The 15,904-nt window shown below is 34.4% G+C and overlaps 1 protein-coding gene and 1 long non-coding RNA gene across 2 annotated transcripts; one reads left to right on the top strand and one right to left on the bottom strand.

Annotated features, from left to right (window-relative positions):
• Nucleotides 1-8,215: 8,215 nt before the first annotated feature.
• LOC138131429 (uncharacterized) lies at nt 8,216-13,186 on the bottom strand. Its single transcript, XR_011159812.1, has 2 exons — nt 13,049-13,186; nt 8,216-8,611 (listed from the first exon to the last, which is right to left on the bottom strand). It is a non-coding gene; the product is annotated as an uncharacterized lncRNA (long non-coding RNA).
• A 2-nt stretch (nt 13,187-13,188) lies between these two features.
• On the top strand, nt 13,189-14,193 carry LOC138131428 (natterin-3-like). The gene is made up of 4 exons (XM_069048412.1): nt 13,189-13,332; nt 13,385-13,581; nt 13,643-13,786; nt 13,837-14,193. Exons 1-4 carry the CDS (start codon nt 13,326-13,328, stop codon nt 13,921-13,923), a joined length of 435 nt encoding a protein of 144 aa, XP_068904513.1. The 5' UTR covers nt 13,189-13,325; the 3' UTR covers nt 13,924-14,193.
• The last annotated feature ends 1,711 nt before the right edge of the window (nt 14,194-15,904 follow it).

Here is a 15,904-nt window from a genome sequence, read left to right on the forward strand (position 1 = left end):
ACAATTACTTAGATAAGGGGCGGCTATGAGTTTGACAGTGTCAGAATTTTTCGTATCTCTCAACTAATAAACGTCAAACAACTGCCACTGTGAATCAAATTTTAACGCAAGATTTTTACTTCAAAACATAAAAGATTCATCATTGGATCGTAATGGTGTTTTCAGTAACGGTTTGTTTGGTCGAATTTCGGTAAAAATTTCCAAATCTAAATTGAAACAGGTATATGCAACGAAAACTTCCCTGCATCCAGACCATCTGATTGTCTAGGTTCGGACACGTTCTTTGATCTAAATAATTGTTTATCGCACGATATATTTGCATACTTACCTACAAGAAAATCCAATAATTAGCAATGTAGAATACTAAATTATGTTTTTTGAAATTCATAAGTTCATAACAGATTGTTCCTAGGGAGTTGCAAAACAAAAAAAATGTTGATAGAAGAATATTTAGTTGGAAAGGTAAACGCCACAGAATAGACGATTTTTGATAATTTTTTACTTTGTATCAACTGTGATATTATAGAGATATTTTTCCCACATGCATCCAACTTTGTCGTTTACGGTAAAGTATAGATCATAATGTAACATTAATAAATTTTTAACTAAAAATTGAACAAAGCTGGTGTAATACTTATTAATACATTTTTAGTTTAATATTTATTAATATCGACACCAAAAATTTTATTTAACTAAATGAAATTTTTGCTCTCGAGCTGAATGGCATTTCTGCCCTCATACGGATCTATACCGCACGTGATTTTCACTATTTGTTTAAAGATCCTTGAGTTTCAAGATGGTGACGCATTTAAAATTCATCCTGTATACCAGGTACGAAAAAACAAATTTCAAAAAGAATGGTGTGACATTGCAAGTTTTAATGACTTCGCCATTTTTAAGAGGAGAGATTCAGGAAGAGTTCCAAGGTTGAAACAAGCGTGACGAGGTAATTTTCAATTTTTCCGGATTAACGTGCTTTACTGTTTCGTTCATTACAAACAGATAATAATCCGATTTGGCGTAATTCCACGCTTCGGTAAGTGTTTGTAGGGAACGTGTCCAAGCCGGGTCATACAACACCATCATGAAATAATTGCAGATTCCAATCAACTTACGTTCGAATAACGGAGAGAGCAGACCGAATAAATCACACACCCTGAATAATTAATAGAGATGATCGGTTGCAATCACGTTTGTTCCATGAATCAACTGCCCGGGGCCAATGATAGATATTGGTGCTTCGTGTTCCAGCAAATGGCTCCAGGTGCTCGCCACGAAGCGGACCCAACTTTACATACTATCCCTATGCGATTCATTAGCTCCGCGGAGATACCTTGCATGAAGCTATCACCTGGAGATATTCCAAAGACTAAATTCGATGGAAATCGATCCCTGCTTTTTGCTCAGCTCACATTTTCCGCGGTAATAAGTGTTACATATTTAACACCGGACGTTGTAAACTCCACCGAGAGGTTTCAAAATGAAATAGTCTTGTAACTCCAAAGATTCAGACAGGCATACGTGGTTACATTACTTTTATTGCTATCCTATCTTTATTGTCAGTTTTATGTCGAAGCAGTGACCAACTTCATACTTATTGCCACTTATCAGAGTTTTACACGTTGTAAGTGCCGTTTCTATTACAGTTTCAAAGCTCTGACACACACTAAAATCTAGAAAAGTACTAAGAATGTAAAATAGAAATTATGATTTTGTTGCTAGAAATTGTACGTTTTCTGGGAGTTCTTGTAATTAATTATGGTCTAATTGTAAAACTTAAGAACTCAAGAAGAAATTTCCCGCGTTCGCATTCCCTGCGGTCGTGCTGTAAACGAAGTACTTACGCGAAAAATTTCTCTTCCCGCCTACGTTAGGTAAATAAGTATTACCGTACTAGCTTGAAGAATTAATCTCACATAGGCAACAAAAGTTAAATATTTTGATAATATTTGTGGCGTTAAGAGATTTCTCTAAAGTTGACGGGAGTATTTTGGTCTTGAATCTGTTTAGCAAAAGCAAGATGGAAGGTGGAAACCACTAGATAAGGTACTCCAGTTTGAGACTTTGAAATAAATCAGATTGTGTGCAAAAAGTCCAAGCTGCATAGAGCATATAAAGAGGAAATTGATAGATATTGTGAGAGAAATTCGCCGGTGCAGTTGCAAACTGCACGCAGAGTTACCCGAACTGTTCTTGATGGCATTAGAGTAGTCAGTGCGCTTGGCATTCGGCTCCACGGATTCGTAATTAATCTAATTCTGATGGTTTGTTCGGCGTAAATCGCATGTAAATCCAAAACAGTTGTCATATTTTCTTTGGCTGAACAACAACGACTCCCGCCGATTTACAGTCGAATAACACAATCCTCGGACCGAATCAACACATTTAATCAAATAGGCAGATAGGGCCGTACATCCGGTTTATTTGTACATACAATTATAAATTAATTCGTTAGTTCTCCGGAATTCAAATTTGCCCCAACCGTGTGAGGTATCCGTGTAAATATTAAAAGCCGCATTAAATCTAAATGGCGCGTAATTACGTTTGCGCTATCGCTCTTGTCTATCACTGTGAAATATGAGCAAGAGCAACCCCCAGATAAATCCACATGATTAATGAAGAGATTGGAATATTTGCGCCTCTCTATCGCCTCCACCTGAATGCAGACCCATCACCAAGGTAATCTGGATCATAGCGAGCCTTTTCTGGCAGAGATGTATTAAAAATAATTTGTTCATTAAAAAAATTAGATTTTTCGTTTCATTTCCAAGACTTTCCCGCTTTTGTGTATCTCTTTAGAAACGGTTGAAGTGGCTTTTTTTGTAAGCGGACTTGAAACATTTCAAATCCAAGGAGTTGAAATGTCCACAGTAGTGTTGGAACGTTCAAAATTTTGCGCCACTTCTGAACTATTTGACAGAAGTGAAAATCTTCTTTCATTAATGTTTACTTTTTTATTCACATTGGGTACAAGCAACGTTGAAAACTACAATACAAGTTAAAGGTCTGTTCTTATCAAACTAATTATAAAGAAAATTAATTAGTGTGCGCCAACTTCTTGGTGCTCTGGTGTAAAACTTCACTGCACTCCCATTCGATGTCTCCCCGATGATAGCGGCGCTAAGGGCGGAACTAGAGGGCCCATTAAAAATAACGAAAATATTAGCATACCGAGCACGTTTTTGAGTGACATCGTCACATTCAACATAAATATCTACTCCGTTGTGATATAAAGTTGTAGAATGCGCCCGGCATTCGAATATTTCATAAACACCACGGCAAAGAGGGGACGTGCCCACATTTAATTAACTCCGAGATGATATTTCACACTCTTTCCGAAACGCACTTTATTAAAAACACGTCTGAATTAATCAGTGACGTGCCGTTGTCTCCGAGAAAGGATCTCATCCTTCTAGGCTGGCAAATTGGGTTAGGAGACTTATCGGCCGAAAAAAATCACAGAGGCGGCCGTAAAAAACGTCCCGGGAATATAAGATTATCATGGGAAATTAAAAGTGGAGTTATGGAATAACGATATATATGCGTCGGGAGTGACTACATCAAAATTCGTAGCGAGTTGCGACGAGGGGTGGAATGGTAGATTGCTGCAATATAACACGGTATAACTAGACCGCTATATTGTCCTTCAGTTATGTATGTATATTGCTAGATTATATCCTTTAGATCACTTATGACTTCAATTATGCATATAGTGAACGGTGACGTTGTAATGTATTCGTGCATTCTCTTCTGACCATAATACCCTCCTGATGCATCGACCTAACGAGCCTCGGATGGTCTTCCCCTAGAACATTATTACAACAGACTTCGAGTGGCGTTTTATGATGTTCATCGCCAACAAAATTACTCTAGATTGCTTAACAATTAGCTTACGTGCAATTTGAATTCAAAGTTTCTGCTATTCGTTTTACAACGATTTATCGATTTTACAAAATCATGGACAACGGCGACATTTTCTGTTGAAATCAATCTTCAAGCTCTGTTTTTTTACACCGTTGTTGGAAACGTCTTATCAAAAATTTGCAACTTGATCGCTTGATCACTAAACTGTACTCTGTAACTGTCTATATGCGTTTTGTCCGAACGGTTTTAAAAAAGTAATAATAATTCCAAAACGACCGAACCATCTAAAGTCAATCTTTGCTCCTGATGTACTTATCAATGTCTATACATAGTGGCCAGGGTATAGGTCTTGGATTTTCTCATGGGCTATGAGTCATATCTGCGTAAACGACGAATATCGGTCTCAAGTAGGCGCTACAAACAGACCGGAAAACATCATTCGTTACGTTAGTTTCGTCTCTCTCCCGTCTATTTTGAAAGTAGTGGACGTTTTCAGTTTTCATTTACAAAATTTCGCCTTCGCGCAGATATTTCCAAGGTCACAGCCCATGAGAGAATACAGCACCTCTAACTGCATTCTTCCTTGTTTATTAGAAATGACCAAGGCTAACTATTTTATCAATATGTCCTCGTTTATTCAACTTGAAAACCTCTGAAAGAATATTTTTCAATTTTTTCAACACCATAAAGAAACGTCAATGGGTAATTCCTTGTCTGACCTTGCGTGTTCAGTTTACAGTTTACAAAGGATCAATTTTACAAACACTGATTAAATTTGACGACCGATTAAAAACAAACTTCCCAATGAAAATAATAGTCGGTATAAATTCATTTGAATCTAAATTTGCTCTCAGGCGATGTATCTGCAAAATAATTTGTCAAAAACATTCTATTAGGTAGCGTCTGCTTTGCCTTTGGTCATTTATAAAAAATATCATTTTAAAATTGTGTTTACTTTGAAACGAGATATTTTGATGATATGATTTAAAAACACTTTGTTAAAAAATTTCGTTTGATTATGATTTTGTTTTTTTTAACTTGTTACTGTTTATTACGTTTTTGTTGGTCTTTCATAAAAGGATTTGCCGTTGTTATCCAATTTTTTTAAGTGCTCGTAGGCGTTTCCCCTTCTTTGCCCGTTTCTGCTGTGTTGTCAGGTCACCAGAACCAAATGATTTTATTAAATTTAATTACAAACATTTTTCATTTACACCACAAAGCATGTCCTTTTCAATTTGCTCTTCTCCGAATAAAAATAGAAACTATTATTTATTTATTATAAATTACAGAAATGGAAAATAACTTGATTGATCTTAATTTTAACTCTTTTCTATTTCATAAACCAAGAAACCAAGAGCTTTTTCTACTGCAAGCTTAAGAAACTTTTTTAGTTAATTGTACTATAAAGTAGCGTTTTCGTCAAAGCATTATTTTCTGTCCTAGGCCGAAAAATATGTTTTGTCCGCAATGAATATCATTCAACAATCGACAACAGTTAAATTGTCAATAACACCCTGGCACCACCCTGGATTGTTAAGGAAGTTTTTAACAGTGCGCATTTTTTCAAAATTATTACTTTGACAACGGAATGAAAGTGTTTACTACAATCGACTAATAAAGTAATAAATATTGTATGATTCACGGACGAAAACAATATTTCTGACTCATTGCTGTTGCGGACTCGGCATTGCCTCGTTCAGCAATTTCCAGCAAATCGTCCCAAATATTTTCTTTTTCGTCCTTTTTGGAATTTGAGCTAAATCTTTTTTTAGAAATGACACTAGATAGATATCAGGATCGAAGTAAAAAAATATTTTTAACTGAAAATATTAAACACGCCCCAAATTTTCGCTTCGTTTCTGATGTTGTCCCAATCAACTGGGATTTGTGTAAAAAGCTCGCTGCTGGCAGATAATGACCTATCTCAGCTTAGCGCACCATATAAAATTTGCGTTAATGGAAGATTTTGTTTTTATTTTTCGCTAAATGGAGCACTGAATCCATAACAGGGGAATGTTTAAAAATAAAAACAGCGACAAGCTTTTTCACCCCAACATGGCGTAATATGCGTAGTGTTGTATACAAGACCTGCAAACAAGACCGCAATGAAGATTTATTATTACTCTCAATTAGCAGTAGAAACCTCGCGTGTAACATTTCCTGTATAATAACGCACTTGGAGGGATGACTCTTTGTTGCAGCTTTGACGACACCCGAGCCTCCTTGGCGTACCTGTCTCATTACACGGAAACTGATTACTATGACGAGATCAGCTCCACCGACACTGATTGACACCAATTTGGGTACCAGTTGATATCATCTTCACATTACAAATACGCGTTTTAGTAGGAGGCTGTGATTTCCTTGCGGCTGGGGCAGATCACGGGAGGCGGCGAAGTGGCATTTGTCATCTCGCAGCCTACTCTTCTGTCTCCAATCAGCATTTTACGAGCGCCACAGCACACCAGAGCACCATAAACCGATTCCAGTTCACCCGTTTTCTTTCAGCGTTATATAAAACTCAGAGATTTATACTGAATTTCGTTTACCTTTGTGTGTATGCAGAGGAATAAACAAGTGCAAGTCCAGGTTAGCCGGACCGTGATCTGTGGATAATTTTTTGCCGTTGTTTGCCAGACCGGCGCCATTTGTCTGACTTCTTCATTGCAATTCTCGCAGAGTGACCTCAGATAGGCAGCAGAGTGTGGCCGGAATTTTAAGTCGGGTTGTGACACAATAAAAAAGCTCTAAATCTTGCGCTTTTTGTAAAAGTAATTTTTACTTGTCTTCAATGAACGCAGAAAGACACATAAAGCCCGAATTTATACGCGCTTTTTCCAACCAATCCGGATAAATATTCAAACAGGAGCAACAAACCAGAAGAGAATTCCGGATGGTTCCGGCTCTGACCCGACACTTTTCCTTTCTGAAAGTCGGTGTTAATTGCAGTGGGCAGCTAGTATTTATCAAGATCGGGCAGGTTTTTACAATCTCGACTCTTCTTTACTTGTCTTAAGAGGGATCTGCAGGAAATTGGCTTCGGACAGAGAAATATAAGTTTGTTTTAGGCAGATAACGCCAAGATTATACGAAACTTTTCAGGTCGACCTTTTTCCAGCTCTGGAGATACAAGATGTTACGGGAAAGTTTCACATGTAAAAAATTTCAAACAACACTCTTGAATTTAAAGCAAGTGCGATGACACAGTTGGTAACTTGTTTTTCGATGCATAAAATTGTTTAACACGTGAAAATGATATTGCAACTGTCTAGTCGGGACTCGATTTTAATTTGGAACCGAGTGTCGACTCTAAACTTTGAAATACGCGTTTAGCGTCCGCTATAAAAACTTTCTTTGGCAGTAAAGTTTCAGAAGGGCTCCCTTTACTTTTTTTACAGCCCACTTGGCGTTTCACTCGGAACATATTTACTGTACACTCATATTGGTACCAAAATATTTTTAAGACGAATTACTTCGCGCTAGAACGAAAAGTTAAGACGACGTTTTAAAGAAAGACTCATTCAAACCGGAGAAGACTGAGGAAGAATGTTGCCTCATAGGTAAAATGCGTTTTGTCGTCAGTTTCAGTTTGTCTAATAATGAAACTTATTTATCAATTTCTCTTTATAGTCGTAGAAAAAGTATAATATTATACTCGCGAATAATGGCAATTACTCGGTCGGATGGATTACGCCACTCGCCTGAGGCCCGTGACACATCCTCACGAGTATTTTCTCAATAAATAGAAATACATGCGGATAATGCCAAGTCTAATATCTATACTCTGGAAATTTGTTGTCGTATATCTTTGATATCTTGGACTAAAATTACATGGTGGGAGTGGAATTGGTTTGCTCTTATAATTCGAGAAGATGAAGAGTTACTAATTTCAATTTATCTGGCTAGTCGTAATGTCATAGCAGATTTTCTCGATTCGTAATTGTCCAGATAAATTTGACAAATACAAAAAATATTGCGAAAGTTGTTTTGGAAGCTCTTTTTATTTTTATTTCTTACGGTCTTGAATTTGGATCCCAAACTATGTCAGGGCTGACATTTTATGTGAATAACCTTATAAAAAGATTAAGCTTATTTTTATAGAAACTAATACTAGATAAATGTGTACCAAACAAATCGCATAAGTTACAAAATGATAAATGATAAGGCTAACACTAAAATCGTGAGATTACTATTTTCATTGAATTGTCAATAAGAACGGAAGCAAATCATAAGCAATAAAAATGAAAAAAGATTATCTAGAATCAATTACGTATCGTATAATCAAGAAAATTTGTAATCGAGTTTAACCGAGAATTGTCAAACTAAATTTAAAAAAATACAAAAGAAAAAATGACGAAAATGGCTACTTTAAAATAAGGTTATCAAAAATAAGTGCATTTATAAAAAAAATACAAGGACTTGTATGGAGAAAATCCAAGCGATTTATGGCAACTGAACAGTTCTGCAAGCAATCTGGTGCTCAAGCAATTGCTTTATAAAGTTAAGTTAAAAGGAAAATATTCAGATAACCACAAAGTGTATCATGGTGTCCCGCAAGGGTCTATACTGGGTTCTGCAGTTGAATTGACATGTTTCCATATTGCCCGTGAGCTGCGATTGTGGCTGCAAAAAGTTTTACAAATTCGAGCATGGCAAACTAGTTTTCGTTCTATTTGTAGAGGTGTTGGATTCTGTCATGGGCTGTGACCTTGGAAGTATCTGCGCGAAGACGGAGCAAGTGAAAAATCTGTAAATGAAAAGTATAAATTAAAAAATTGATGTGTATTCAATTTTATCTTGTTCTTGGTCCTTATTCTATATTCTTTTTATGTTTATTTATGGAATTTCTAAGTTAGTTATCATCACTAATTAAGCTAAACAAACAAGACAGTTTGTATAAGTTTGTTTTCGAATGAATTTTGATTCCAACCTTGTTAAGTCAGAACTGGGTGATAATTTTTATAGTCCTGTGTTTAATTGCAATTTTTTGGCAGAAAAATGGATTTTTGCGTTAGTTATTCAATTGATTTTAGTCAATTCTGTGTTATTTCTATTGTTTAGTTGAATTATGGCATGGTGCGGCAATGTAAAAAACAAGAAACGAATCACGTTAGGCCATTTCAATGTGGATTTATTGTCAAGTCAATATCGTCCAAATGCTTGTAAACATGTCCACCATCGACATTAATAATCGACGGGCAGAAGACCATCGGCTCTGCCTATTATTCCCCGTCCATGTTAGTGTCCCTGTAATAGTGATGATCCATCACCCTGAGGGAGAGAACCAATCATTGTTCATTTAACAATTAGAGAATGTGATTTTAATCTATGGTTTTAACCATTTAATTTATAGTGTATCATAAATAATGTCGCTTGAACGCCCGAAAGGCTGACAATTTTTATACGAAAAACACAACTACATTTATTAATTGCTGTTATATTTTGATGTAACATACCCAACTAAAATAGGTTTATCTCAGCTACATAAATAACGGCGCGGTGTACTCTCATGATTTATCATCAAATCTGGCTTATAATCGACAGTAAATCTAAACAAATATTATTTCATTTGAACGCTGTCATGATACTGTTTGTGCTCGAAACAGGCAAAAATTATTAATCGGCTTCCCCATATAAATCTAATTAGAACCAACTGATTGCGTGACAACTCCAGCACAAGCATCAATCACGAATTTGCTCTGACAACTAATCTTTTCGACGAAGTCCTACATTTTTTCGCTTAAGATGTAAAACTTGTTTTGTCATAATACCTATACGTTATGTTATGTGTTTTACAACGGTTTTCATATCTGTTGAAAATATTAGATATAATAATACTTGTTTAATATGGTTTATATTTTTTTGAACTCACTACCTTCAAAATGACATTTCGCGACCGCAACAGTCAACCGCGAACGTAGATTTCCCGCACTAGTGTTTCAAAAGAATTTGTCTTTTTGAGCATTCTGAAAATAATTTGACTTGATAATAATAAAATCTGGTTTACAAAACACCATTTTTCCAACTTGTATGTCAGCCGATACGTTGATTTAAAATTTGTCCCGAAACATACGTTGGCGTTTTATTTGCTGATTTTTGTCCACTAATATGAGGTGCAACTAAATCGCACCTTCCTCATGGGCGACATTAGCTATGTAGTGTTAGCGGTAGACACTTTGAGCAATTATTATAATTTTTAAATGAGAAAACTGTTTGTGTTAGCCTTAAGAGAGTAAGTAAAGTAGACATCTCACGCTTACTGCACCTTGGGGGCTTATTTGGTGAATCACTCAACACAACAGTAAACTTTAGTGTATTTTTTCTTTCACATAAGTAAATGCTACGAAGTTTTATTTTTCACTGTGCGATACAATAAAGTTTAATAAACTCTGTCCACTGATAGATTGCTTGACATAAATGTTACTAAAAGTGTTCACTCTACGCTATAAGAAATAGATCCGGCGCGAAATTTAAAAAAATGAAAGAACAGGTTTACACGTGATGTTTTATTATTATTCTGTATGTTTGCACTTAGGAAAGACGAAAGAAAACTTCTGTATAGCAGGGGTAATATATTAGGTTTTATTAATACAGGGTATTTCAAGAGTGATAATGTGCCCGATGGATTTAAAAATGCAACGCACAATACATTTTCGAATTTCTGAAAAAAGCTGGGTACAGAAATGAAAATATCCAGCTTTTTTCGGAAATGGCTAAAACAAACAAGAGATTATTTAATATTTAATGCATGAAGAAAAATTACCTCTGTATCATTTTCGATGTTTGTAATGTCACTTGAAGTGTTCATTATGCTAGATTCTTGAGGCACGCACTCACTTCACAAATTCAAAGAAATCAAAAAAAATCGCAACGGAGGAGATCAAAACAGCAACACGATCAAAACTAATAACTTTTAAAACCAGAGGAACGCAAAACAAAGCTCTAAAGATGAAAAATCGCAAATCTAAATGCTTAAATCACTTGACAGCACTGACAATTTCAAATTTGAAACGTCATATAATTTATTTTTCGCGTGGGTTTTATAACAACCAATGAGAATCAGTGGCGCGAATGCTTCAAGATATTACCAACACAATCTATGATACTTTCTTAATATTTTAATGTTATGGTTTGGGGATTTTGTTATCTAAGGATATTTAAAAAAATGCATTCTATCAGTGGACGTAGTCTACTAATTTTATTAGACTAAGTATATAGTTATTTATTTAACGAGTTCGTGTGTAATTTTGGCTTTTTTTGGCATGAGTGGACCAGTTTAAAACTCGAGTGAAACGAGAGTTTCAAAGGTCCACGAGTGCCAAAAAAAGCCCAAATTACACAAGAACGAGTTGAATACGTTTTTTTGTTCGACGAGCCCCTTAAAGGCTCCAAATCGCTAAAAATCTTTAAAATTAGCTTGACGTTTCGTTTTGACAAGTTGTCAAATTTATCAAAATCCGTTCACATAGGAGAAAATTCTCAAATTCTGACAGTGTCGAACAAAAAAAAAATATTATTTTAAATTATAAAAATAGAATAGGAGTTAAAAAGGTGAAAATTGAATAGTTCAAAGTACCCTATCTTCTATCTGAACTTTTATAACTTATGAGATTCTTTACTACCTTGATATTCAGTTCGATCGTCTACTTTTGAAACACCTGTATTTTAAGTACATATTCGTATGCGACGTTTAAAAATTGTGTTTCTATGGAAGAGCATGCGAGTATTTTAATAAACTATAAGAGTCTCAAATCGAATTCTTTATGACAAGAACTACAAATAATATGTGGCCGTTAGTGCAATAATGTACTGTTCGGGAATTGGTGCTGTGAATTGCTGCAGCTGCGCCAAACCACTACATCGATGCACAATACAATTTAGATTCATTCAGAACATGTTTTGTATTTTTTAAGTTGAATTTAAGCTAAAATTCGAAATCTACCCTAAACGTGTATCTTTTAAAGGTTCACTGTGTATAAGTAACTGTGATGAAAATATTGTCAAGTGTTCTTGTTGCGTCACCTGTAATAGATACGTACTCATTCCTGTGGAGTTTTGTAGTCCAAGGAATAACCCCCGATTTGTGTACATATGTATAAGAACGTTTCCGAAAAAATGCCACAAGCCATAATTATTATTTATTACGCGATTTTAATAAACAAAAAGAACAGGAGAAAAATATATTGGCGTTTGGAAGAGAAGTTGTCTGTTGCTTAAGATTTTAAGTTTATGTTTAAAAAACAAAAAATAAGACCTCTTTAGAGTACTTTGAGAATCATCAATTTTATTTTTTGTTTACTGAAATGCAACGATAAATAACGGACAGATTATATTTCAAAAAAATTTTCTTGGGCTGCTACATAGGCGTATTATGAACAAAAAAGTACACACCTATTTAAACATTTACTTTGTATTAAATTAATAAACAAAAAAAAAATAGATTGTTTAATAAAAAATGCACGCAAAATTTTTGTTGTTATAAAATTAATTGAGATAAAACTTTTCAATTTAGGCAATATTTGCAACGGTTTGTATTAATCGTAATTAAAGAAATTTGTTTTATTTTCAAATGGCTCGATTAACAAATATCTGCTGTTCAGAAAGAAACACTTAACAATCCTGCACATAAAAATACCAAATACTTATTATTACTACCGAAAAGTTCTGGTTTTGTTTTATAACCCCCAGAGCGTTTTAAACTGTGCTTAGTGAATGAATTTGAAATGTGTCCTTTTACGTCTGTGCTTTAAATCCATCACCTTCCATCACATTTTCCGGAACGTCAATACCAAGAGTTTTTGAGTTAATACAAAGCCTACTGATTCACAGAACTTCAACGGCGGCACATTGTTTATTGTCTTGATGCCTTGTATCTTGTTTGGCAGGAAAGTTAATATGTTAAAGGTATTCGGAAACCTTCACTGAAGTTTTACTTGTTTAAATTTAGATAGTAATCGATTTAGCTTTGTGTGATAATGATGTTTTAACTTACAGCACAACACTGAAAAAACGAAAGCATTCAGTGCTTTTTTAAATCCGAATATAGTCATATCAAGCAACATTACGATATTTACCTAAATCCAACCAAGACAAGAATTCTGTTCCAAATTTAGTATTTTTGAATAACAATAAAAGAATACTGATAAGTGTAGGTATTATCACTTATCAGCTAGAAAGTACACACCTATTTGTACAATTTTTCCCGTTACCAATGATTTTATTAGTCACTGTTATTTAACTATATCTTTTCTTTATAACTTAAACCACTTATCGACAGAATTTCCTTTCTGTCGTGATCATTTACGGGAAATATTACTTGACTATCTTAACTTTCCTGTCGTTCTGGAAACACTAAAATGATAGATAGTGGATTGAACTTTATTTCCTTGTATTTGTCATTCTTATCAGTATCATCTGTATAAATACTCGCTCCCATCGTACAGTTAAACCTAGTTGCAAAAATGTCTGGTAAGTGCAATAGTTAGGTTTATGAAATTATATTAATATTAATTTTTTGCAGGTTACGAGTGGGTTCACTGCGATAATTTCAGAATTCCACATAATGCCCTTAAGTGTGGACAGGATTTGGATCGTAGTGACATTTATATAGGTCTGAGCTCTTACATGGGCGATGAACTCCCATGCAAGGTAATCCCTGCTCGAAGAGAAGCGTACGTGTCCCATAGTGAAAAAGAAATAAAAGTGAACCAATTTAAGGTTAGTTCTAATAATACATATTTATATTGTAGAGATTCATTTTTACATTATATGTACTTAGATTTTGGTAGAGAAAAAACCGTCTTGGGTGTATGACGAAAACGGACGTGTACCACAAGGAGCGGTACCTGCAGGAAGGACAGTTTCTGGCGAGACTTTATATGTGGGAAGAAAAATCGTTAATAATGTGACATACGTAGGAAAGGTGTGATTTAAAAATTAAAATTGTTCAAATATGTAATATGCATGTTTTAGGTGCACCCTTCACACAGATGCATGTATGCGCCCTATGACGGAAAGGAAGAAGCTTTCCGTCAGTATGAAGTTCTAGCCTTTAAATGATACTTTTACAAATCTTGAATATTAGAAGCTACGTAATTTTAAAGTTTCAGAATAGACATGTAACACTCATTTAATTTTAGTGACTTAATAGTAGTTTATTTAACAAGTTCGTGTGTAAATTGGGCTTTTTTTGACATGTGTGGGTCAGTTTTAAAGGCCCACAAGTGCCAAAAAGAGCCCAATTTACACACGAACGAGTTGAATACAACGTTTTTTTGTTCGACGAGCGTTAAAATTTGCAAACAACTGAATAAATGCATTTTCAATCAATAGTGCTTTTATTTTCTTCCTTTAGGAAGAATTTTACCTCGTGACTTGCAAGAGCATTGTAAAATAATATGCAATAATATCTTGATCCACCTCTAGCGCAAGATGAATAATATGTTTCTAAATTTCTCTTAGATAACTCGACAAATATATACCTCATATGTACACAAGCGTCGCTTTGCGATTCATAAAAATAAAGTCAAACAGTTCTTGTCTCGTTTTACACCCCCTAATGTGTTTTAAACTTATGTTTACTAGGAGGATTTGAAATGTTTCCTTTGCGTCCATCTTGTTGCTTACATATGCATATTATTCCGTGTATTTTCCACATCTATTTAACTATGTCTTCAACGGTATTGTTTCACTTATCTATTTCTACTTTTGTCCTAGTATCCTTACTAATATAATTTTATAACAATTTAATCAATTAAGCCATGTTGTGAAAATAATAAAAAAAAATTTTTTTAATGGTCAACAAATCGAAAAGCTGTAAAATTACAAACTTTATTAAGCTTCCTGGTAGAAATTAATTTGCTACAACAGTACCTCCCTATTGTTTTGAAAATTAACATAAAAACATTTCTTGTTGCGTATGCTGCTTTACTACAATTATTCATTGTAATTACTATTAGTATACATATTTACAATAACGTAAATGTTTTATTTTATTTTTATTCTTCTCCAGGAAACCGAATTAAAAATAGGAACTTAATCGTAGTACCGCTTAAGTTTAATCCATTTCTTTTAACAAAAAATATGTTGTGGGAACATCGCGATCTCTTTGTTATCGCAATAACTTTTTTTGAAACTGAATCATGCAGGGGCACTTTTTTGTTGGTAACGATACCCAAGATAAGAATCCGCAGACTTTAACAAGTTTTTACAATCTCGTTTTCACTCGAGGACATTTGCCTCTTGTAAACAGACCTAGTGGTGGTGCATATGTTCGAAAACTTGATCGTCTTATTGTCTCTTCTCCCTCGCTCTCTCGTGAAGCACTAGGTAAGTACTAATTTTGTAATGATAATTATCTCGGTGCTTATTGATTATTCTACAACTAAATTTCAGTACTGTACTGGTTTTGAAATGTTTCCTATCAAGGGTTTTAGTCCACGATTTCAACACTTTTTGCTTTGCTTTTGCTAATCACTTCTCAGTTTATGTCATTTTATGTTACGTGAATTTTTTTTTTTTTAGATACGTAAGGTTACAAAATCCTTTATTAAGTAATTAGCTTGAAACAAAATTAATTAATTAAATTTCATTCTGACTGGGTGTTTATACTGGATGAAATTTAACAATCAAAAACATTCACGAAAAAAGAGTTTTGTTTTTAATAATTGTCATACAGAACTTCTGTTGCTGTTATTCGATGAATATCAGGGTAAAAATGGAATATATATCCTTCCCAAGAGCACAGATTTCCCCAAAGTGATATCTGAAAGAACTGTTCGCTACAATTTGTTTACTTCAGTAGGTACTTGTAAACTACCAACAAATCTTTGTAGATTTACAGCAAATAATTGATTATGAAGTTAATGTACGTACCATTTCCCAAAAAAAGTTTTAATACAAATTTCGGATAAAAAAAGTCTAAAGTGGTTGCAACATTTTTGATTTCTCCGCATCAAGTTTCGTGCACAAATTATTTTTGTTTGGACATTTTCTAGAATTCGGTAATAAAGCAGATATTTAATTACGCCTTGTGATGGTA

Source organism: Tenebrio molitor, chromosome 5 (assembly GCF_963966145.1).
Source record: "Tenebrio molitor chromosome 5, icTenMoli1.1, whole genome shotgun sequence".
Classification (NCBI taxonomy): Eukaryota; Metazoa; Arthropoda; class Insecta; order Coleoptera; family Tenebrionidae; genus Tenebrio; species Tenebrio molitor.

Bases quoted from the DNA above. Each gene is read 5' to 3' on its own strand.
- LOC138131428 (XM_069048412.1), top strand. The intron at 13,582-13,642 runs GTTAGTTCTAAT...ATATGTACTTAG, and splicing joins TAAAAGTGAACCAATTTAAG to ATTTTGGTAGAGAAAAAACC. The intron at 13,787-13,836 runs GTGTGATTTAAA...TGCATGTTTTAG, and splicing joins ATGTGACATACGTAGGAAAG to GTGCACCCTTCACACAGATG.